Source organism: Echinococcus granulosus, assembly GCF_000524195.1.
Source record: "Echinococcus granulosus chromosome Unknown EG_S00076, whole genome shotgun sequence".
Taxonomy (NCBI): domain Eukaryota; kingdom Metazoa; phylum Platyhelminthes; class Cestoda; order Cyclophyllidea; family Taeniidae; genus Echinococcus; species Echinococcus granulosus.
Genome location: NW_020170456.1, coordinates 71,235 through 95,730, shown reverse-complemented (window position 1 = coordinate 95,730; position 24,496 = coordinate 71,235). Strand labels below are relative to the sequence as shown.

The 24,496-nt window shown below is 43.1% G+C and overlaps 5 protein-coding genes across 5 annotated transcripts in view; 3 read left to right on the top strand and 2 right to left on the bottom strand. All coding sequences in view use genetic code 11, as the record gives it.

The window, feature by feature from the left end:
• Nucleotides 1-961: 961 nt before the first annotated feature.
• On the top strand, nucleotides 962-2,971 carry EGR_07384 (Eukaryotic peptide chain release factor GTP-binding subunit ERF3A; the record flags this gene model as incomplete). Its single annotated transcript, XM_024496633.1, has 7 exons — nucleotides 962-1,190; nucleotides 1,225-1,280; nucleotides 1,314-1,419; nucleotides 1,459-2,204; nucleotides 2,267-2,395; nucleotides 2,487-2,696; nucleotides 2,840-2,971. The coding sequence occupies 7 exons, from the start codon at nucleotides 962-964 to the stop codon at nucleotides 2,969-2,971; spliced, it is 1,608 nt and encodes a 535-aa protein (XP_024348920.1).
• Nucleotides 2,972-3,881: 910 nt separating this feature from the next.
• Nucleotides 3,882-4,555, bottom strand: EGR_07383 (Protein DJ-1; the record flags this gene model as incomplete). The annotated part of the gene is made up of 4 exons (XM_024496632.1): nucleotides 3,882-4,039; nucleotides 4,088-4,238; nucleotides 4,271-4,429; nucleotides 4,469-4,555. The coding sequence occupies 4 exons, from the start codon at nucleotides 4,553-4,555 to the stop codon at nucleotides 3,882-3,884; spliced, it is 555 nt and encodes a 184-aa protein (XP_024348919.1).
• Nucleotides 4,556-11,539: 6,984 nt separating this feature from the next.
• EGR_07382 (hypothetical protein) lies at nucleotides 11,540-16,079 on the bottom strand (the record flags this gene model as incomplete). Its single annotated transcript, XM_024496631.1, has 2 exons — nucleotides 11,540-11,649; nucleotides 16,022-16,079. 2 exons carry the CDS (start codon nucleotides 16,077-16,079, stop codon nucleotides 11,540-11,542), a joined length of 168 nt encoding a protein of 55 aa, XP_024348918.1.
• Nucleotides 16,080-18,797: 2,718 nt separating this feature from the next.
• Nucleotides 18,798-20,045, top strand: EGR_07381 (Calcium-activated potassium channel subunit alpha-1; the record flags this gene model as incomplete). Its single annotated transcript, XM_024496630.1, has 1 exon — nucleotides 18,798-20,045. The coding sequence occupies one exon, from the start codon at nucleotides 18,798-18,800 to the stop codon at nucleotides 20,043-20,045; it is 1,248 nt and encodes a 415-aa protein (XP_024348917.1).
• A 3,137-nt stretch (nucleotides 20,046-23,182) lies between these two features.
• Nucleotides 23,183-24,496, top strand: part of EGR_07380 (Calcium-activated potassium channel slo-1) — a gene marked incomplete at both ends in the record, with an annotated part of 6,854 nt that continues 5,540 nt past the window's right edge. Inside the window, one exon of the mRNA XM_024496629.1 lies at nucleotides 23,183-23,332. Within this exon, the coding sequence (XP_024348916.1) occupies nucleotides 23,183-23,332 (150 nt within the window). The remainder of the gene's footprint in view (nucleotides 23,333-24,496) is intronic.

The following is a 24,496-nucleotide window of genomic DNA, read 5'->3' as shown; positions in this document are numbered from 1 at the left end:
TTGTGGTGCCTTGCCATGCTACTCTAGTCTTTTCACTGGATTGAGAGGACCGGTCAGAGGAAGGCAAACTAAATTTTGTCAAAAGGGAAGAGATCGATTAGTTGTAAAAGCTTTATGGGGGATCAGTATTCAGCTCCACATTGTAAAACGGTGAAACCCGCTCAACCACGAAGATGGCATGATCGGGTCGCACGTAACCTACGGTGCATATCAAAACAAACTGGCATACATTGTAATGTTACGACGTCGGGAATGGTGTCATTAAAAAAATGAATTAGGCACTATTGCACCAGTGACCAGGGGCAAATGGCTTCAGTGTGGCTAGACTGCAAGCACAGAGAGGAATGTGATTTAGGAGGATGATTTCGGAAGATGGGGATGATATTTGCAATACATATCGTATGTAAAACGCTGATTTTTTCATCTATACAAGACAAAAAAACATGGTAGTCAGTGTGTATGATACTCGATGCCGTTAATATTCCAAATTATCGGATCAGTTAGGGGCCACCTAAAAGTTAGTTTAGTAAAAAAATTTTGAGGTAAACAATAAAATCAGAAAATTTTGAATAAGCCGCATAAATGCCAAAAGTACAACAACTCGAAATAGAAAAGAAATATTTTTTGTGTTTCGCTTCTAAACTTAGATTAGTACTTCATCTTAAACGGCCTTTTACCTTTTGGATAACTGCTTATACAAAGCTCAAAACGGGAAAACTTTATAATTTGCAGTAAGAAAGCATTTTGAAATCTTAAAACGAACGGGATTACAGCCTATTGCAATTTAAACAAGAAATTGCTTTGAGCTATGACCTAAAATTAGGCCATTAAGTACACACCAATTTTAAAGGAATAGGCGAACATTAATATTGATGCATACTAAGTAGCCTCGACTTCCCAACCAATCGTCAAGCCATCTTTTTGCTACTGTTGGTGTGCATTAAACTAGGTATCATAAACTATGGCCTCGTGGGAAGACGAAGCCAATCAACCAGTGTCTGATATCAGCATTGACTTTTCGAAATTGGATGTGAATGCTCCAGTTTTTATTCCTGGTCAAATGTACGGCTTCGGTGCCTCTGCGACGCCTGCTGTGTGGTCTGGTTCATCGGAGCCTGACACGGCAAAGGCGATAGAGACCAAAAGGGACCCGGTTCCGTCTCTAGTCGATACTCCTCAATGCCCCGATGGTATCATGGCTTTAATAATTAAGTGTTTTTGCAGCTGAAGAGAAGGAATTCGCACCATCCACACTGTCAGAACCTAAGCGTCAAGCAGTGGTACTCTGGTTTATCCGAGTAATTCACTTCTAGGCCTATATTCCTCCCAAAAACAAGAAGGAGACGCTCAGCGTTGTCTTTATTGGTCACGTTGATGCTGGGAAGTCAACGATCGGAGGACATTTACTATATTTAACAGGTATTCTGCTACCGTTTACTGTCTAATTAAACTCACTAGGTATGGTCGACTCTCGAACCCTGGAAAAGTACGCTAAAGAAGCGAAAGAAAAAAATCGTGAAACCTGGTATCTCTCATGGGCTCTAGACACTAGTGTAGAGGAGCGAAACAAGGGTATTACGGTGGAATGTGGCCGAGCCTTTTTCGAAACCGAGCACAAACATTTCATTTTGGTTGACGCTCCCGGTCACAAATCCTTCGTTCCTAACATGATCACCGGTGCCTCCATAGCTGATATTGCTGTGCTCGTCATCTCTGCTCGTCGTGGTGAATTCGAAACCGGTTTCGAACGTGGCGGCCAGACGCGTGAACACGCGATGCTGGTAAAGACCACAGGTGTGAAACACATGATTATCCTCATCAATAAGATGGATGATTCTACGGTGAACTGGGAGGAGTCACGATTCAACGAGTGTCGTGAAAAATTGGTGCCTTTTCTTAAGAAAATTGGCTTTAACGTCAAGTCAGATATTTACTTCATTCCCTGCTCTGGTTTCACGGGCGCCTTCTTGCGTGATAGACCGAATGACAGTCGTTGTGAATGGTACAAGGGGCCTACCTTGCTGGAATACCTTGACAAGCTCCCATCACTCGCCAGATGTGTCGATGGCCCACTGCGAATACCCATTTCTGACCGTTTTAAGGATATGGGCACGTATGTTGTTGGCAAAATCGAGTCCGGAACCCTTGTTCGCGGTCAGATTTTGATCATGATGCCTAACAGGGTTCCTGTGGAAGTTCTTCAGGTAGGTATTTGTCAAAGCTTGTCTACGGAAAGGGGCATTTTGGGGATACACTTCTTTCTTAGATCCTTAACGACGATGTCGAGGTTGACGGAAGCGCTGCTGGCGATAATGTCAAGTTGAAGCTAAAGAATGTCGAGGAGGAGGACATTTCTCCAGGTTTCGTCCTCTGCTCTCCTGACAACCTCTGTCACGTGAGTTTCGCTACTTAGGTGGCCCATCAGTGCCCTACTTAGTAGGAGAATAGCTGATTGTATCTTGTCTTTTTCTGTGTATGTACACCAGGTAGCGCACGTGTTTGACGTGCAGTTAGTGATAGTGGACTACAAATCCATAATATGTCCCGGTTTCACTGCGGTGATGCATATTCACGCGTGCGTTCAGGAGATCCGCTTCCGCACTATCCTCTGTCGCATCGACAGGAAGACCAATGAAAAAACCGATATCCGGCCACGTTTCATCAAACAGGATGATGTTGCTATCGTGCGATTTGAGGTAGGTACCATCATGCATCACGACGAGTTGATATGCGGGTAGCCGACTTATTTGCTGCCTCAGGCCATTAGTTGTTCTCAGGTAGCGATTTTCCAAATGTGCATACAGGGCTCGTTAACAAAATATTGGAAACAAATTTTCAGGCAATAAGTGGGTCCATATGCTTGGAGTGTTTCAAGGACTACGCTCAAATGGGCCGATTTACACTGCGAGACGAGGGAAAGACAATCGGAGTGGGTAAGGTAATGAAGATAATCACTGCAAATGAACAGTAAAGGTCTTCCACCCCCCTCTTCCCACCTCCTCTTATTCTCCCTTTATTACTCCACACGTGATTTTGCAGGCTGTTGAATGTGTCTTCTCTTCCCCCTGGCATTATACATATTGAAGTCTTGGCCAATATGCTGTAAAATGGTTGTGAAATTGACACCTTATTTGAAACAGGAAAGAGGATGGGGTTACATGCAACAACCCAATAGCACCAGTTGATAAATGTGAATACCCGCACGGGTTTCGGGCCAACGGGTGGCTAGCTGTCAAGATCTGGTTGGTTGTTGTTCGAGCACCTGGGAGGGTTTTCCTTTACATAATTGAAGTTACGAGAGGAATGAAGCCCAATTGCTCTCCCAGGGTGTCTAACGCGGTCAGTAGTGAGTATCCACCGGGTGAGGACGGGCGTCCGTACGTTAGCTTCGTGTGGCACCCTGTTTGCCACCATGGGTGGAGACACACGAAGTTACTTAGCCGGACATGGTTGGTTGTCTGGGTGACTAGGCTCGGGAAGGGGTAGACTCCCGCGTGCCAGATGATAAGCAAAATGCCAACACAAGCGGGTCCATCGAGATCAACGGCTTCGCTTACGAAGTGCGAAGCAACGCCCGTGTGAGTGAAAGCACTGAGTCTACGCCACACATCTCTCTAAATAACTGCTTAAGCTTTAGAAGGCATTTAAATGAAGTGAGGTCAGAGAATACCACCAAAAAATCAATCCATCTGGATAAGGGATCTCTTCTGGCTTCCCATGTATTGATGAGTCCGACAAAGCTACGGAAGGGCAAGACACACCGAACAATGGCAATAATGCTGGTACTTTATTCGAATTTTCTAAAAACCCAAAGCGGGACGAGGGTCTTTAAATTAAGAAAAGTGCATGACTAATGACTAAACCACGGAACGTTAGGCTTTTTAGGAGAGGAGCATGCCCGCGGCAACTGATTTAGCGGTGGCGCGGTCCGTCAGCAACTCAGCCAATCTCAAACCGAAAGCAGTGGCGGTGCCTGGCCCGCGGCTGGTCAAGAGATGTCCGTCTTCAACAATCGTCTCTTCTTGGTAGTTATAATAAACTAAAGTAGAAAAAATGATTTCTCTGGAGGAGAGGAAGCATAGCCTACCGTCTAGATCGCCCCTCATCGACGGATAGCTTGTCACCTTTGCACCCTTGGCGATTTCATGTGCCTTGAGAGCGCAAGGTGCGGCGCAAATTGCTGCGATGTAGCGATTGTTTTCGTACTGGTCCTTGAGCACTTTACCGACATCAGCGCTCTGGGAGAAAATTAATCGGAAGTTTGACGCACCTTGGAGAGAGCTCTCATGCCTTCCATACCACCAGGGAGGTAGACCAAATCGAATGTGGTACCAACAACATCAGCAAGCGCAACATCAGGCTGAATCCTCACACCGCGACTGCACGTAACTACGCTGGGGCCACCAACACCGGCGACGACAACCTTGACCTGGCGGAATCGGTTTAAGTGAGTTATACTTGAAATTACCTTTGCGCGAACTAAAATATCAACGACGGCAATTGTCTCTAGTTCCTCAGCTCCACACGCCAAGAGAACCAGTGCAGTTTTGGTCATTTTGGGCAGTCCTGGATTAAAACGTGCGAATGGACAGTGCTCTCAAACTTGAAAAAACGTAAATGTGTAGTGTGTAGATGGGATTTCACATTAAGCGACTAAAAGATTGTTAGAAACTAACAGACACATTGTATCCCGCTATGCTGCAAGGTTCACGATGGGCACAACTTACAACCGTCAATACGAGACCCAGAATCAAGTCCACGAACTTCAACTTGGCCGCCACATAAACGATGCGTCAAACAAATTGCAAGCTAAAAAATTCAATCTATTTTATTTTCATCATTCTTCTAGATGCAGGTGGTTTAAAAATCCAAAAAGTGGCAAGGACATAATTGTCAAGCGGTAAGTGCAAATTAATTTTCAACTTTATATAGCAACATTGATGATATTTACATGCATCAAACACTACAAATGGAAACAAGATAATGTCATGGAGCAAATGCATAAGGCTTTGAGTTAAAATAAATTAGTTGTTTTTTTTTCAGACAAAGGGAGTTAAGTTCAAAGTTCCGTGTTCTTCGTATGTCATTGGGGTACTAAAATATTGTGCATTTGTTTATTTTTGATTGATGCTGTAAAACACCTGGGGCTAATGGTTGCGTGACTGATATCTTGCGAGCATTAACGGCCTATTCTGCGCCTCTTAGAGGGTAGCAAATCAGTTAGCTTTTTCCGTCCGTGTTTAATCATAGAAAATGTTGGGCAATTGACCTCAAATACCCCCACATCGCTGTGATGAGAAAAGAATTCAATTCTCCGGGTAAACAAACCTGTCCGATTCAACAGTGTCACCGTTTTGGATCGCAATATTCCACTTCACCTATATTTAGGGTTTTACCAAAAGCATAAGTTTTGTTTGACCTGGAGTAAAGTAGCCAATCTGTTAAATTCACAATCAATTCGGTGAAATGTTCACAACTTACTTTACACCTGAACTGATTTACCTAAAACGGGGCCTTGCATAACTCTGTTATGTGCATTTCTTAAGCTTGCTTTAACTGATTGATTCACTCATTAATCTACCCATTCATTGATTGTTTGATTGGCTGATTGGCTCCTAATACCCTGAAATGACAATTTGTTGTAATTTATCACGTTTCCCTTATTGAAGAAAAAGTGATTTGAGACAAAATTTTGGCTTAGATAGGGAGTAAAAGCAGCAGCAAACTTCCATTTCTACTTTAGTAATTTATAGTGAATATTTGCAGGAAAGTAAATCCGCCTTTCTTTCTTCCTTTTCCCATCCCCTAAAAAAATAAATGTAATAAACCAACATATTCTGAAGCTTTTAGGAAGCCATAAAGTGATTGAATTAAATGAGCATTGGAGATGAAACGGAAGCAGATTAGCCTCCCTCTCCTGGCATTGGAGTGCTCGAAGCCGGCTGAGGAGTCAAGCGGAGCCGCGGTGCTTGAAAAATTTACAATGTACAGAGGCACACGCAGGTGAATGGGAGAATTCTTCACATTTCAGGCTGAAGAAGTCGTAATGCAAAAGTTCGTCCCACATTAAGTCACCACTCCACTTTCACTCACTGACCGATACAACAGTTGCGCATAGGCTTGTTTGGGGTTATTTCTATCCCTCTGCTAGGCTCCACACATCCAATGGATCACCAAAATATCCGCCTGTCAAGCGACATTTCTTCGACGCTTTTCGTGGTACCATCTGTCCTCAAATACAGCTCTTTATTTTTTGGAGCGTGGGGGCTTCTTGGTTGGAGAGGGATTTAAATAACCGACTTAATTGGTAATTAAAGTGATAATTTTTTGAGAAAGAAAATTAGAGTTTACCCATTTCCTATTGGCCTAGACACAACTCCAAAGGAGATAGATGAGCTGTATACATTTAACTGGCTCATGCGAAGTCAGCATTTTGGCAGAGCTACCCCAGAACAGTCTACTTCACTTCACCACCAAGTGATTCCATACTACTCGAGAATGCTTGACTCGAAGAGCGTGCTATGGAAGATGATGCGCCAGCAATTGTCAGGACAGCCAATATTTCCCTGTCAAAAGTTGTTTCAACTCAGAGGAGTACTCACCTCGTCGTTTGTGGTGGTCAAAGTTGTAAAGCCTTTTTGGCCTTGTATTGTACGGGTATCCAGCGCTTCCACAGAAAAATTCCTCCCCTGTCCTCTGTTATGGCACGACAGGCTAAGCGTCACCCAGACGTCTATCATCAGATATTTAACTCGTCACCTGAATACTCACAGTTGTAGGCTGGCGAACATGAAACCCAAGATCGTCGTTAACAGATGTACGTAGAGTCGCATATGACAAGTTGACATAATGACACCCTTTGCTTGCAGATGACGTCGACGGTGATTTGCATCGATTAATAGCACTGGCTTGTGCTTTCATGTGCCTCGGACATCCGTGCTTGATTAAAACAATCGCTGATCCTCCATTTTTTCTTCCTGGAGAGTTAACGACCCTCTCAGAAATTATCCTTCGGCGTCACATCTCACGACACCGATTTTCCTTCACAGCTGAAGGACTTCCAGGTAGTCGTATGCTTACTTTTTAACGTATACTTCCATTTTTTCGTTAGTGGCCATCTTTCAGTCACTCCTAGGCGGCACTTGCCATAGACATTTTTTCTACCATTTAGTTTATTCATTCAGGAAGTTTGTTTGTTTAGGCAGGACTAGTTTGTCAACACCACTGGTTTAGTGAAAAGGTCGTCAACTTCTTCCTGACTTTACGTATTTCTCAATCTGTGTTAATACCACGACATTAACTTGTACATTGTGGTTTCCCCTACTGACCGAATAGGAGTTCGGCGTTTGTTTATTTGTCCACTAGATTATTTTGAATGACCCCGACCTTACCTATAGGGAAAACTCAACCAGAGCACAAATGGAGGCGGGTTCTAAGACTTCCGAGTATTAGGCATGAAAAGAAGGCGAATTGACTTTCGAAAGGAACCTTTTAGCACCGTAAAGCAGGGCGTAGACTTGCCCATCGTGGCCAGAGGTTGAAGACTCTTGAAATATCATGTAGGAAAGAGACTGTGACATTCTTCTTCTCGAGGAGTAAAAAACAAGGAGGGGTGGGTGCTCATTCTTTTATACATTCAGCCCGTGGCTACTTCAACAAGTGATTGATTCCAAGTGAGGAATTGCTTCCACGGTCTATCACAGTAGCAGCGTCTTGCCTTAGGAGTTTGAAGCATTTAGTACACTTTGGTGGACAGCAGCTTCCACGACTTCCTCGTCTCTAATTGATAAAAATGTAAGCCGACCGCTTAATAATTCACACGTTTGTCTTCTTTACCAAAAAGAGAGTGGATTCCTTGAGTGAATCGTTACTAAGCGCAAATTACTCGTCTACACCTACTTCCAGACGATGATTTCTGTTGCCACACTTTGTTACCACACCTTCTCAAAATGCTACATCACTAAAGTGGAAAGAGACTTCTGCTTTGTTGGAACCGAGATAAATTCAGGTCTCAGTCACCAGATTTAAATGAAAGGTGGGTTGAACGGGAGGAGAGAATTGAGAATGAATCGATTAAGGGCACCAAATCACCAGGAGGAATTCTGAAGACTCCAAACACGTGAATCAACGATTGCGTCTTGGAAGATGATATTGGCTGCAATTTATAAAAGTGTCTAGCTTTTCTCGTCATTTCGTCATCTGCGGTGACTGGAAGTGTAAAGCTCTCTTGTTCGTGTATTATGCCTGTGCGCAGCTGCCACTCGGCATGGCTGAACTCTCCCAGAACTTGAGCACTTGACTCAAGGAGCGCAAAGTAAGGGTGGTGTAGCCTTTCCCCATTAAACTATCTTTGAATTCAGCCAAAGACGTCGTTTAGGGTATTCATAACAATTGCCAATTATCGTATTGCCTATTGAAGAAAATAACCTTCAGCAGTTCTTTTAGAAGTAGCTACCCAAATAAATCGTTTACCCCCAACTGGCAACTCAACGATCTGCCGGAGTTCATTGAAGTTGCATGCAAAAGGATTAAAAAGATTAGGGCGCAGGCCTAATTCAAGCCATCCGGGACCATATGGTCGGCCTTCTTTGGCATGTTGCAACATCTGTCTCTCCATTAAGAACTCATGAAGAAGTTTGTGGGGTAAGGAGGTGAAGGTGGAAGGGGGCACGAAGGAAGAAGGGGAGGAGGGCAGAAGTTGTATAAAGTCATGTGCCTCATGAGGCTGCAAGCCTACACCCAAGGCGGGAGGGAAGAAATCGGGCAAGTGTTAGGCGCTTGGTTTAGAAAAATATCGGCTTGCAATTTTGGTGTTAAATCGCCACCTTAAAGAATGCAAATATCCCCCCTCTGCATCGCCTCTTCCAACCTCTCACCTATATAATGCGTCGGTCATTTTGAAAGAAGCTAACAACAATAGGCGTTCAAGTCGAACTGGAATTTCTGGTAGATGACTAACTCAGTAGATATATCGGCTAAATATTGAAGGTGTGGGCCGGAAGCCAACAATTCCGAGATCGTCATTAGCATAAGTCTGTGCCATTGCATATGACAAGTTGACACAAGACGCCAACCGAGCCTTAGTGACCCATATTGGTACCGCTTTTTCCTTTGTCAGCCCTAACGTCCTCTGTAATCTCCTTCCTGTGTTGACCACTCCATCGTAATTGCATCTTTTAAAATTAGTCGAGAGAAAAGGAGGCAAAAATGAAGGTTTTGTAATGACCTTTCACACCACGATCTTAATGGAACCGAGGCTTTTTTGCTTTCGTGGTCTCCATTGAAACACTCCATTTATGAAATGCACCGCGAGAATTCCAAAGCTTTACAGTGCTTCAGACTGCTTGTCACTTGGATGAATACTTGCTCAAGAGGAAAAGTTCAGGAGCATTTCTTCACTTTCATTACGTGCTATGCGAAGTGCGGTAACAGAAGGCGCCAGCTGGAAGTAATTTCAGGTAAGGAAGGTGTGATTGATACGACATACAGTTAATGCCTTCATTGCAAGGAAAAGGAAGGTCGTGGAAGCTGGTAAACAGATGGGAAAGAAAGCCTCGGAGCCTGTACATTGTTGAACGTCAACTCATTATCGCACGGTATAAAAACTTGACGCTTGCAGATTTTCCTTTTGACTGACTACCCCTTGATGGGCATTGTCATCTTTTGCACAACGTTAAGCCAAAGAATGTATCATAAAGTATCCACATACCCCCAAGGCACGCACTACATCAGTGCCTCATGGCTTTGCTTCTTGTGCTAGCGCGTTTGTGTATGGTGGAATGCAGGAGCAATCAAGGCGAATATCTACCTACTCGCTACAACAAAGACCATTCTTAAGGAGGAAAATAAACTCCTCTTCTCATCCTTCTATCCCTTCTTCAGGAAGAGTCAAGTCCAGTCGATCAGTTGGAAGGAAGTTAGATTTAACGCGGAGCTTAGCACAAATAATGGAAGAGATGTAGATACTGTTTCTGACTCCTCCTTCTTCTCCCCATCCTATTGCTATTAGTACTCCGAGCCCTCACTGATTAACACCTCGCCTTGACATTACCATCAGACGATCACGTGATTACATGCCAAGTTGAGTAGACAACTCAACGGGAGGTGAAACGAGTTGGTTAGGTGCGTATTTTGAGTAGGTAGCGTTAGGAAAGGCTGAGATATGGTTTATTTATCCACTACCAGGGATAGTTTAACATTTGAGACCTGTAGCATGCAGCAAGTCCTCGTAGACTCGGCTGCCATACCGGTTGACTTCGTTCTTTGGCGTTTTGACCTGTCCTCCATCCGATAAAATTACCGCCTTGTTTTGAATTTTACGCTATCCCCTCTCATCAGTGTTGGGCTCAACTTCTGTGCACCTGCTAATCGGCGATAATAAGAAGAGATAAGGAGTATAGACCTAAAATCCCGGATGAGGAGAGGCTTACTGAGAGGTGGCACGAGCGCACACTTCCCTTTGTCATGAAAATCGCTTCGGCATCCGAAAGGCGATCAAAGGCAATCAAAAGGCATGACCAATGGTCTAGACAATTCCTGATTAGTAGATGACGATATATCCCATGACTGCATGCCCTACCCCTAACAAAAGCTTTTTTGGGGGAAGGTGTTAAGGCCAAATTAATCGCCTGAATTTAGTTGGAGAAATGAGGGTAGAATGTAAGGTACACCGACGTGGTGTATTCAGGAGCGCCCGACTAACAACGCCATCTGATTGTGGCCTTAGCATAGCTACTCAGGCTTGAAAGAGTACCGAGTAACCATCATTTACTTGGCGGCAGGCCTTGGGGGTAAAATAAGACCTAGCGGTTGGTTGGGCTCACTTAACCTGGTCCTCAAGATGACCCAGTTGGGCAGACGTCATGTGAAGCCCGGCTAGAAAACTTGTATCAGATGACTTAATTTCTCTCATCGGAAAAAGAGGGAGACTTACTATTACCATTTAATGAGTAAAGGAGGCCCATTTACTGCTTACTTTTGCAGAAGAAATGGTAAACCAGACAATACAAGCGAAGGCCAAAAGGGCCAGACAAATTCAACAAATCCACAGACACATTTGTTGGAGTTCCGAAGGGTGTGTTTGTACATGCGGATGTTTCGGCAACCCTTGATATTTAACAGTCGCCTGGCAACAGCGTCAAAACATTCATTAGGGAAAACGTCTTTCTTGGCCTTACAAAAGACCAAAAACATTTGGCTCCTTTTCCCACTTCTCTTAAGATGTTGATGATATTTGGAAAGTTGGGCTATACAGGTGTCAAAAGACCAAGGTAGTAGGTTGGAGGGCTTCCCTCACCACAAGAAATAGCTTTCTCTCAATGACCGTGATATATAATATGGAACGGTTGTGTAGCGTTAGAAAAGCCGGACACCATTCATTGGTGACCAAATGTCGGTTAGCGATCGCCCATTATTGTCCCCGTGGGAGCTGAGGAGAAGGAATTTCTTTTACGGAGAACGCAATTTGACAGATAGAATGCATTGTCTAAATGCACTGGTAAACCTATGTAAAACGAGGTTTTTCCAACAAGGTAGTTCGTCACTGCGGTAGCTCATCCACGTCAGCCGTGGTGGTACCCAGTTTGCTTCTGTAAACATTCAACCGGGCGTAAGGTACGCCCGATGCTAGATCCCCGACCGATACATAACCTATTGCATGACAAAACAGGAAAGGAGACAAATCATTCCATAGACCACAGCCACGTTGGTTAGATTACAATAAAAGTCTACCTTCTCCTGTGTTGAAAGGATTTCAAAGAAAGTCTCCCCTGCGATGCTTCTCGAGGCAACTAGGGGATTATTCGAGAATTCCAGATGCTTCACAATAATACCACACTAAAATAGAGCAAATTGGCCAATTTGGTGGACTGCTATCAGCTAGTCGTTTCCAACACCCAGTAGGATTGACAGTCGCCAGGTTAGAATTGCTGCCAGCGCAACAGCGACAGGCAATCTGAGGTCAAAAATAGATCTGCACACAAATACCACAAGCCTTAGGGATTATATTACCCGAATTGGGCTGTGCTGTGTTGAATAAAAATGCCGCACTATCAATTCCCTGTAAAATATGCCCTCTCTATGCCGCCCGCGTTCCGAGTCACTGGCTATTTGATGATGATTGGTTAAAATGCCGAATGGGGTAGATTTTAAAAGTGTTTTCCACTTTTTGGAAAATCCGCATCTCAGGCTAATCCATGAAACCGTTCTGTCACTAAAAACCCATTAGTACAAAATAACTTTAAGCTAAAAAAACCTTTTCATTGAAATGCAAAATATTTTGTCATTTGATTAGGGCATTTTAATGCGGAATTATAATAAACTAAAAGAACCAATTTTTAAATGACAACTGATTTGTAGGTTGGCTGTCAAACGTTACCATACAATTAAATTGATTTGCTAATTTCTCACTAATTTCGGGTACAAAACGATCCCTACTTAGATTTTTAGAAATTTTATGGAAGTAACTTTTAAAATTTGCTATTCCACGACATTGGCTATTTCTTCATGTGCAGGGTAAATTTGTCATCCGTTTCTCTCCCCTTTAATCAGCGGGGATACCAAGGCACATGACTTTTGTATGCTCTCTACCCATTGTTAACATTCCATCATCTTTCACTTGGAGAATTTCTTCGCCTCTATTTTCTTCACCATGTCCTGCGTAAGATATTTTTAAAACCTGAAGCTAAGTGGGTAATTTGTTTCAATTAAAAAGGAAAGGAGAGGAAATAACCTAATGTTATTTCATGCAGGAAAGTTGGTACAGAGTCGGGAGGAATATTTTCGAAGAGGCAGTACTGCTTATCGTACCGTATTCATTAGATGCACATGAACAACTGTGAGGGTGGGCTTCAGACTTTTACAATTCCATCCCCGAGACAATGGAATGAAACCCTGCATTGATGAATGCAATCATGCCGTAGGTACGGTTGTCCGAGGAAACTTTTGGTCGCTTTGTGAATAAGATGGCGCCTCTCCCTGATGCTTCAAATAAAGCCTACGATTAAAATATGTGGACTGCCTTTCACACGACATCCTAACGGGAGAAGGACACCCGATTTGTATGTCCAGGAAGGTTGGAAAGTGACATTAAAAAAAAGTTGCTAGAATTTAGTCAAATTTAGGCAGAGTGTAGCAAAATATTAAAATCTGGGCTCAGCTCTGCGAAGCCAAAAATTCTTGAGTTCTTTTTATAAAAAAACGGTTTACGAATTTCAGAGAACTTCTTACCACATCTTGTTAATTTCAACCAGTATTACTAAGTTTCAAGCCTTTTCCAAAGCGACCCAAGTCAAATACGAAGCCAAACATAATGAAGCCCAGAACTAGCAATCGAAGGTTTTATCGCCCTTCAAGTTGCCACACAACTGCCTACACTACTTGGGATGTGATTACGTGATTGCCTGATGTTGATGTCAAGAAGAGATGCTAATTAGTGAGGGCTCGTGGGAATGCACCACGAGAATGCTGAGTAGAGGAGAGGAGAAACCCTCGATCTTGCACACTCCCAAGTGGACTCCAAATATATCCAGTAGACAGCTACTCAAATTATTTGTTGTCTCATATGCAGCAAGTATCTAAGCCTTCATGAATAAATGCGCATGGATTCTGCCCACTCACAGGCAGACAAGTGGAGCGGTCTTGTAGGGCCGATGTGGCGCGTGCCTTAGAAGTGCGGAATAGTCTGTGAAGGGATCGCGGGGGATAGCCAATGATGGGTTCTTTCACAGAACGTTGGAATGCAGGTGATATCGTTCTACCATAAGGTAAGCAGTCATGTGAAGAGCCAAAAAATCCAAGTTTTTATACGTAACGTACTTGAAAAAAAAAGTGAAGAACAGCAAAATTTTGTGGACCTGTGATTCTCATTTTCCACCATTTGTTGATGAACATCGATATCAAGTAGCTTACACCACCTCCTCTTTTCTAGCTGACGCAGGTGTAAACAGTCTCTTTCATCACTCACGTTAAGCATTACTGCCACATTAGTCTTGAAACAACGAGTCAAGCCTATGTGTGCTTAAACGCAGTCAGTGTCAAACTCCTTCTCAAATCACCCTTACAGAAGAGATTTGTCTCCAAAATAGGGTCGATGTAGAGCATTGTCTAAGCCTTAAGATTGGTAGCCAAGAGAATTCTTCATTGGTGTGTTTCCTATGCAGAGGATTTGATTCTTGCGGGAAGCTTATTAACGTCTGAGACATCCAACCAGCAACGCGAGTCCCTGCCTCCTTGTTAATCGTTACAGTAAAAGACTTGTTGTGTTAAAGGATAAGAGTAATAAAAAGAAACTCTGCTCCTTTTAATGGGTTCCTCGCTCTCCACGGTCCCGCTTGTCGCCTTGATGGCATACGGTTTATTCATCTCTACAGCTCCCGATTTATTTTCTCTACAGTAATAATAAGACTATATCACTGCGTCTTCCAAACTACTTTGAAAGTCAAAATTTCTTTCGCATTCCATTGATCTCTTATATGTTTGACGAAGTCTATCTATTCTACATGAACATCTTTGGCTTAAGGCACTAACTTGCAGAAAGTGCACACCGCATGCTAATTTTGGCACCATAAAAAGGTCTCAGGTGATGCGTAAAATGAACAAGATGTTTCCCATCCTTCTAATATTATTTACCCAATGGAATGAGTGTGTGTTCAGAAATGCACATGAAACTATTCGCTAAAATAATTTTATTTAACAAGTCTACTAAAGATTAGAGAATGAAACGTGATTTGCAGAAAATTAGAAAAATATGCCATGCCTTTATGCAGGTAAACTGGCTATAAATACTACGTATTTTGGCTCTTTCTTGCACGAACTTTTCTTTTGTCAATCACCTAAAGAGAGTGGCGGTGGATAATTTCAGTCATTTCTTCAAATCAAATTTAAAACATATTAATTGTAGATTTTAAGAATAGGCATTTTAAAAATAGAGGAAAAACAAGTTCACTTTCCTGACCACAATGTCTTTCTTATTTGTATGAAAACCTGCTGTAAAAAGAATCACACTTAACACTGCTCAACTTAATTGGAGAGCGTTGATTGGCTCCCAAAATCAAAGTTGCAGCACTGACCAATCAAATGAAAGCCGTCTGGTCGAACACTAACCGATCAATTTTGTCATCTTTCAAATTTAAAACGAGACAAATATCGCATTTCTACGTCAATCCTAGTAGAATTTACTAAGTACTTGGGTGCACAGTGCACTAATTGGTAAGTGGGAATCAAAGAAGAGTGCAGATAAAGCCGTGGGGATATTCCGAAGATTTGTTTTCCTCTATGGGACCATAGAACAAAGCTGTCTTGTATCATGCACACATTATGTAAGTGGAAAGGGTGAAAAATGCAAATAAACTGCTCCCTAATCCCAATATAGACGATTTTTGGATATCTAAACTACGTAAAGATAAGTTCTTTTGTGGTTGTGGTGGTGGCATCACCAAATTTATTTGTCCACTACTTGGAGGAGTGCTGATTGTACTCCGGACTACTAAACCAGTGACAATAAAGAGTCAGTTAAGGTGAAGAGCATAGAAACATAAATGACCCTTATAATCTGTCAACTAGCTACGAGATTGTTGGAGGATGTGGATTGCCATCCCGCCTCTCTCTACACTGGCTGTCACACTACACAGCCCTGTAAGCTCACAGTTGAGTGGAGTCATTCGCGAGTATCATCTGAGCGCTCCAGATTCATTTGGCATAACTGGAAAAGTTTGCCAGCACCGTGATATCAGTGGAGGAATTCAAAAAGGATAAATTTAATTGCACCATGGGGAGGTGATTCGTTTCTCTCGATGCTTCTAAGGATCAAATATGTGAGCTTCAAAGAAGTTGGCTTAATGGCCTGATCCGGCACTTGTACGCTTGTCCTCCTTCCTTTTTCAAGGCTTGTTTGACTAGCTGTCAAATCACTAAACAACCGAAGCAATAAATTCCTCATTAGATTGTGCCATTTTAACGGCCTATTCACGAGGCGGAACGGAAGGGAAGGCCTTTGCGGATCAAATGTCAAAACAATACTTACCAGAGAGAGAGCGGGGGGGACCGAGAGTAACAAATTGGCCCAGATAGTACATGCCCATTAAACCCAGCCTTCTAATTGTGCGCGGAAGAAGTGCCTTTGTAAAACAATTCTCTTACATGCTCTTAATAGCATTAAAGTGTCGAATCTTTAAAAAAACAAGAGAATTTAAAAGGAGCTGTTACACGTACTCCAATAAGACATGTGAATTACAGGTAAGTGAACATTTCAAAATATGACTAACGCAGTTATTCATTTGTTTTAGGGCCTTGCTCAAGCCCAAAACGTAAGGGGGGATCGTGAGGTTGACCTCGGTGTCCAATCCTGTAAGCTCATTAGCCAATAGGCTAATGGTTTGCAGCGGGAGCCCCAAACATTTGGGCATATCGCTCTAGGTCATGGCAATATGGTATAAACAATAAGGGAAAAGTGGCCAGAAAAGGACTTCTACACTTAACTTTCTCCCAGTCACAGGCACTAATTGTGTTAGTTTGGGCAGATAGGCGACTGACAAAACCGTTCCATTGTTTGTTAGCACAACTTCACTATTTGTCCAGAAGCTCACCTGCCCTTCCGCCCTCCCTTCTGCCTTAAGGCCAGCGTTTATTCCTCAAAATGGTCCTTCATCCACGGATGAGGGGTTCCACAGCCAATACTAACGCTGTCCCCTGACTGGAGAGAGGTGCCTATGTGTCCTGCTGGTCCAAGCTGCGGTTGTCAGTCATATGGGAAAGAGCTAGTGAGGTAGTTTGAATTAACCCCTTAGAGTTTGGGTTGGACTTTGTTTTCTTTTGGCTAATTCGGAGTTGCAAAACCACCACCATCTAAATCTCACCTTTTCCTTCGAGTTCAGCTATACGTAGGGCAAAAATAAGGAGCTGATCTAGCCAAATAATGATGATTTGACCAATCATGACTTCTTTGTCGCAAGGTCTTAGAATCAATGACTTTGCCAGACTCCGTCACGGTCATGACACCTCTGAAATTGATTAGATAGTCCTTCTCATCTAGACCTGATGGTTGTTGAAAGACCCCTCCACAACATCCTGATTGAGAGGATAGATACCACAGAGACAAGATAAACTTGGGTAGATTTTACACCATTATCTCGACATCAAATCTTTTAAGTCGTTCAATACTAAAACGATTGGGAGGAAAAAGGTGGAAAAATTCTCGTGAGACTGATTAGCACCTATCCATGCACCAATTCATACACTTATCCGTTGGGCGACTATACAAATATGTAGGCCGTAGGAGGTTACCCAAGGGAATCAGCGCTGCCTCAGTGAAAACACCCAATGATTTAGCATTCCAGGAACTAGGATATCTCCGCCAGACATTGACAGAGAGGCAATAAAAGGAAGAGAAGAACTTTTTAGAGTGTTAATCATTCAAGTGCCTCTTTTCATCTTAATAATTATAAAGGATGACAAACAGAGGGTTAGTTTTAACGCCGCCTCCAGGTAGTTAAGGATTATTTTAGAATGCCAAAAGCCTCGTAGCATTTGGCGGCTGCTTTCAGGGTATTTTAGCCTTGTTTCTGGCCAAATTCAGTGAATAATTTCATGAGGATTATAAAAAAGCCGTAAAAATTTGCTTGCGTGAATCTGCTATGTTAGATGACAAGCGGTCAGATCAAACCGACCTACGCGGCGGAGTGGCCGTTACCGATTTTCCTAGGCGGAGACGAGGACTTAATTTCTGATAAACGGACTTTTCGTCTGCTTAATTAGAAAAGGGGGTCATATAGCTGAGTGGATCTGTAACGAGATATAATGATTTAGTTGCCTCTCCCTCCTCCCCTTATGACTTCTGATGCCTTTAATCAGGGAGGTTGGCTTGAAGACGCCATTTTAGGCTGCCTGATATGGGGGGGGAGAGAAGGGTGGGGCAGGGAAACTTGCAGAAAATCCAGGTAAGGAGAGCTAGTGGAGCCGGTCTCCGTGTCGCGGAATAAGTGACACCTACCCATTCACCTACCTTATGTGCTCTGATCGTACCTGTCATCTAAAAGGCATATTCAAACATATGCGTTAGTTCCAGAGAAGAGTCGGTATTTACTTTAGCAAGAATAGCTGGACGCCAATTGGTTGACTAAAAAGCCCGCCACGTTTAGAACGCAACGAAAATCGGCAAATGGGTTTTAAAGGCCAAAAGTAGGAGCTTGAAGACATTCTGGCTTGGTGGCAAAAGGAGTGATAGGAAATGGTAAATTTAAAAGAACAAGTTATTACACGCTGCCAACTTTGTACTAACAATTTGCAGAGTACCATAAATAGCCCGGAGGTGATATTATTAGCCACACCGACGGCTATTTTGAGTGTTTAACATGGCGCTTAGAGACAAGGAAAATCGTCACAAACCCCATTGCTACAATGACCAATGGGGAGAAGGCTTGCACCCCAACTAACCCAAAATGTCATTGTCTTCACTTTTGCAAATACATTTTCAAGAGTGAAATATTGGCCGAAATCGGGGGCGAAGTTTTTACTTCTTCCTCCTCTCTCTCTCTCCTTTAGCAAGTTACTATTTTTTTCACCTTATTTGTTACCACATGAACTTCAATGAAGTGGACGTCTGATGCAAGCAGGCACGTAAAGCAGCACTCCGCCATCCACCAATCAACGCTCTGATCGTGTTTATCTTCGCGTGGGCTGTTCGAATCTCCCTCTATCTCCTGCTTCCGTTCTGTGTGTGTGTGTGCAGGCGAGTTTGACTAGGCGCAAGCATATGCGCGACGCTGTGTCGGGCAGAGGGGACGGAAGCACATCCACATTGCATGAAGTATAGCACCTATCTCAATTTCTCGCAGGGCCTACGACCCACACCCCTGGGATGTCTGGAGGATCGTCTGTGGTATACATTCATCATCGCCAGTCTCACGGTTCTCACAGCCGGATTCACGACTGTCCTTGTGGTGCGTCTGATACTCTGGATTTACTACAAAATCCAACTTCCCAAATGCGAAAGGCACCGAGAGACTTGGCGTGGTCGCAAGGCGAAGACTCACACCCTCACCCATCGACCCAGCATCGGAGCGATTGGAACCCAGTTAAAGGAATGCCTGGGAGACTCCCTCTCTGGTCAGCGAATAAGCGGTCGCATCATTCACATAGCTGTCTTCACTTTGAACGTGGCAGCTTTCATTATCTACTCGCTGGACGCCACCCAGTTGCACTACGAACCGGGTCGTCAAGGTCTGGAAATCTGCGTGTCTATTTATGCCGATCCCTTCCAGAAGGTGGATTTCCTCTTCAACGTGATATTCCTCTGTTACTTCCTCATTCGATTCATCGTTTCAGATGATAGACTCCTCTTCTGGTTCGAGCTCTACTCCCTCGTTGATATATTTACCATTCCACCCGCCTTCCTCTCCCTCTACCTCGGCCGCAATTGGCTCGGTCTTCGGTTTGTCCGATGTCTCAGCATCCTCAGCCTAACTGACGTTCTACAGTACTTAAATATTATTAAATCTAGCACAGCAATTCGGCTCTCCTATCTGGTGACTTTTTTCGCAGGGTTTGTCATCTCTGCGGCGGGATTTATACACCTAGTAGAGAATTCTGGTGATCCACCGATGTACCTAAATCAACAGAACTTCACCTACTTCGAATGTCTCTACCTGACTATTGTGACAATGACCACAGTGGGCTACGGCGATCTGACATGTCAAACTACCACGGGTCGCGCTTTCATGGTGGTGTTCATTTTGGGCGCATTGGCGGTCTTCGCAAACGCGGTGCCGGAGATAGCGGACATATTGGACTCGAGAACCAAGTATGGTGGCACCTATGTGACACGCTTGGGCAAACCGCACCTCATCCTCTGTGGCCATATCACCTTTACCAGTGTGAAGAACTTTCTCTCTGACTTCCTGCACAAGGATCGAGAGAATGTAGTCACTCAAATTGTCATTTTGGATCAAAAGGCGCCAAATTTGGAGATGGAAGGCCTGTTGAAGCGATATGAAAACCAAGTGCACTACTTCCAGGTAGATTCCTTTGTTATGCTGTCCCTAGATTTCTAAGGAAACACTTTAAAAGCTAAAATGCCCTTTTTTTATGCAAGCACACACCTATACATTTAAACATAAATATTGTAAATTACGAAAAAGGCTTAATTTTGATGGCCATTGGTTTTTTTAAGGAGAAGCATGTTGGACATTTACACTTGGACGTTCCAACTTATTAAACACTTGACTTCTTTCATGCTCACCTCATTTTCCCTTAAATGACGTAGATTTACGACGTTGTTCTGAGACAGATACGCCTTTGCCTCACTGGATAACAACCAAGCGGTTTGTAATGGTTTGAGTCCTTCCAAAAGCCGCAATAAACTAAGTTGGAATGGGGGCAGATGTATTGTTAAGGAGTAGGAAAACTTGGAGGCCGTTGCCTCCTCCCAGGGGCCCAATCGCAGCGTGGATTCACAACACCGGGCCCACACACTTAAACAAACTGTGAAAATGTTTTTTGCCAAATTAGGAATTTTCAGGCTGCTCATCTTCCGCTAGAAAAATCCCACCTTTTCTACTCCACTTCTCTCGCAAATAGTAAAAATTAAAAAAAGAGCAAATGGCAACTTTTCCCCAGAAAGAACTAATGCGTGATATTTTTTAGAATGAAATAGAAAATTCCAAGGCTTGGGAATGATTTTTTTATCCAAAACGGAGTGGATGTCGAATACAGAAACGCGCCTCTTTTTACCGTTGATTAAAGAAGTAAAGACAAGTATTTTTTGAAGCGATTCGCTACTTGGGAACCCAAAATGAACTTTGTTTGGAAAAAAACGTGCTTATTTAGGAGCAGAGCGGGACTGATAATACCTGTTGATCAGTTCGACCCCTTCATTCGCCATTTGATATCCTTCGTTTTTACGAGCTCTTAAAAGGGTATAAAACGGCACTGTGAAAGGGGCCAGGTATTGAAATCGGCATGGGTCATTTCAGCATTTGACAGATGGGCAAAACATCCTTAGATTGATCTCCACGCCCACCTGGGGTGCGGAAATGTGCTAATTAGGTTCAAAAACGACGAGACAGTCATTCTGATTCAAGCCACAAACACTTAATTATTTGACGCCCAGAACAGTCAGGCCAGCGTGGTGAAGGGAAGACCTCTTGAAGTGGACAAATTGACACGTGATAGGAGGCGTGCTGAGGGTGAAAGGTGCAGTCAAGAGGGAAAGAAAGGGCACAAATGACAACAATGCCATAACTGTAGCCCAATTTTCTCCCAGTAGGCCTTAGAAACAAAAATCCATTATTTGAAGCACAGCCACGAATTTGTGATCATTGTAAAAACCAGTCCGTACAACTCATGTCCGGTAGTGGAGGGGGAGTGGGGGCAAGACGGGAATGTGGGGTGAAAGGGAAGCCAAATGTCACTGCCTTCTTGTTCAACCTGTCCTTGCTCTTCTTCGTGTAGCCCAGTTAAAAATGGAAATCACGTGAGGAGGTGAAGGGCGTTCGTCTAAATTTGGTTGTGACGGGAGACCCTGGAGACTGCCTAATGCCTGTTGAAAAGGGGAAGAGGAGGAGGGGAAAAGGAATAAAAAAACGACGTCCAGTCATACACATTAAAAAGGGCTATTAATCTGTGCGCTAAATCGGCAAATTGCTTGTTCATTTGGCAGATAATTTTAGCTTGCGTCAAGACATTCCTTTTTCATTTGTTTCCCTAGTAAAATTTAAAATATGGTTTTTACAAATAATTTGATTAACTTCTCCAAATACCTTCAGTTGATTTGAAGGTTTGTCCGCTTTAACCGTTGGTTGCCATGTTCCTTTATCCCTGAAGGCGTCATCAAAAAACAGGATTCCCTAGGGAGCACATAAGTGTTGGTATCTGTCAAAGGGGTTTCAGTCATACCCTAGTGGCAATCAAACCGTGAGCACATGGAAGAGCTGCATTCAGTCCCATCCCTTCGCGTCACATATATGTGACCCTCCCTAAATTTCTGATCCACATGGACCTATAAAACTTAAAAGAATTTGGAAGTAATTTTTGGCATTGTTGAGCAGGATTTAAACCGATCGCTTTGGTAATACCAGTGTCGAGGAGTCTGATTTCCCTGATTTGGAGGTGGTAAAAATCCCCCCCACACCCTCCATAGACCACAAAAGCGAATGCCTTTTGAAGGCGCAGTTAACCTTTACTTATTTCCTTAATTCCTTAAATCTACTTCCCTTTGGTACATACCTAAATCTGCCATTTTCATTAGTAACTTCCACGGAAGCTACCAGAATGATACATCCTATTTGAATCATTCAAAGGCCTTACAATGACTCTACAAATTTTTAAGTGCCAAGAACAAGTGAGAGGTCAAAAAGCAGCATTTCTTTGCAGTCCATTTAATGCTGTTTGCAGGTGTTAGCGCTATTGCTTGTGAGTAGGCAGCCGATTTTCTGCCACTCAGAAAGGATTGGATGATATGCTTCCGGTTCTCACACCACCATCCCATAAAATCGCGCGAAAAAATGAGGTAAAGGGTAAAATCCTGAGCCTTTATCTGTGAACTAGATCAGTCCATTTGGGTAACTGTGCCGAAGGCAGGTGGGGATGCTACAGTGACCTACACTGCTCACCAAGCGAGAATATCCCGTACTGCTAGTATCAGGCTCCACTCTCCTCATCAGCCGTTACTGTGTAGACCTCAAAGCTGAGAATTCGCTCCCTTTTGACCCTTCTACAGTAAGTGCCCCTAGTTTCACCGACCTTTCAGGGAAATAAGAATAGTTGGCCTGGTACTGCATCTGGGAGTCTCAAAATGCGATCAGAGAAACCTGCCATCCAGCTGGTGAACAAGCTATGGAGATTGAAGAGCTGGTGTGGGTAGACAAACCCGACCATGTGTCTTCTGTTGGGCCACTGCCTGTGGTCTGGGTGAAAGAGATTATTTCGGTTGTCAGCACAATGCCATCGCGAAGAATGAAGGTATCAATTATGGCGATCCAAAAAAGGAAGAAATCTTTAGATGTGAAGTTTTCTCTCTTTGGAGTATAAGTAACTCAGAGGAGAATCTTTTATCGTCCTATCCAGCCCACTGGTTATGCTTTAAGTCTTTGGGTAGTCAAAATGTCATTGCAATACCAAAAACCTCTTATCCGTCTGTAGCATGAATAAAAAAGCTTTATTTGTTCCTCTGCCAAACCAGGGATCGGTGATGGTGACAAGGGATCTGACTCGTGTTGGATTGGAGAATGCCGACGCCTGTTTGGTTCTTGCCAACAAATATTCCAACGATCCAGACGCCGAAGATGCCACCAACATCATGCGTGTCATATCCATCAAAAATAGCTGTGCTAACATCAAGGTCAGTCAGTCTGAGTCTCAGTTTGTGTCACCTCCTTTGCAATCTTCTTTTCAGCTCCTGAATTCGCCAATCATGGTTAATAATTCCTTTTTTTTGAAGAAAAAAATTTTCTTCCTTTAAATGCTGCAAACAGGCTCATATCAAAGAGCCTCAACACATAGGTGTTGTTCTGCAATAACACAATACCCCTTGACAGATGACCTCCACTGTCATAGTGAATTATTATCTACAAGACAGCATCCTTCCCTTGTCAGGTTTTTTTCTCAGGCTCCTGACAAATAAAGAGACTAATTACTTGTGCGGTGGCACTGAGGGCAGCGTCTTTTATTTAGCCTACCCTTTATTATGGCTCCTGGAAATTGTCCATCACGATTTCTGTTTCAACCAATAAAATTCAAGCGGTTGATCGATTTTTTTCACAGCTCCTTTTTAATTGGCTGATGAGCATGTGGACAATTGGATACAACTCATTAGTCAAATTGCATTTCTTTCCTCAAGATTTTTTTACCGTGTAACAAAACCAATAGGAATATGCTTCGATTTGAATCATCAGTAGGCATTTAAAAGTTTTCAATTGTACACAAGTATTCCTAGATGGAAAAGGTGACATTTAGTTTTTTTGACATTTTCACATAGTGGGCAATAAAATAACATCACAAATTATAGCATATTTTGCACATTTTTGATTTTATAAGGTCAACAGCCACTTTTATTGTTTGATAGCAAATATTGCTGGTTTGTCGGCTTATGTAGTCACATGACAAGTCTAGGTGTGACTAATCATCTCTCTTCCTCCTCCCGTATTCATTGAGAGGGTGGTCTTAGGAAAGGGCGTACGCTTGAAGTGTTTTGTCTGTAAACAGGCTATGAATAAAGACTTCAGAGCACCTGACCGTCATTGACCTTAGCTTGTGAGTAAGCACAGAGGTATGATGTACGTGAGATTAGCTCCTGACTAGAGAATACCGATTTTGCGCATTTTGATCAACTTAGTTAAGAGCATTTGTTGGTAAAAAAGTAATTAGTCAGTTTATCCATCCATCCATCTCGGATCCATCCATCCATCCATCCATCCATCCATCCATCCATCCATCCATCCATCCATCCATCCATCCATCCATCCATCCATCCATCCATCCATCCATCCATCCATCCATCCATCCA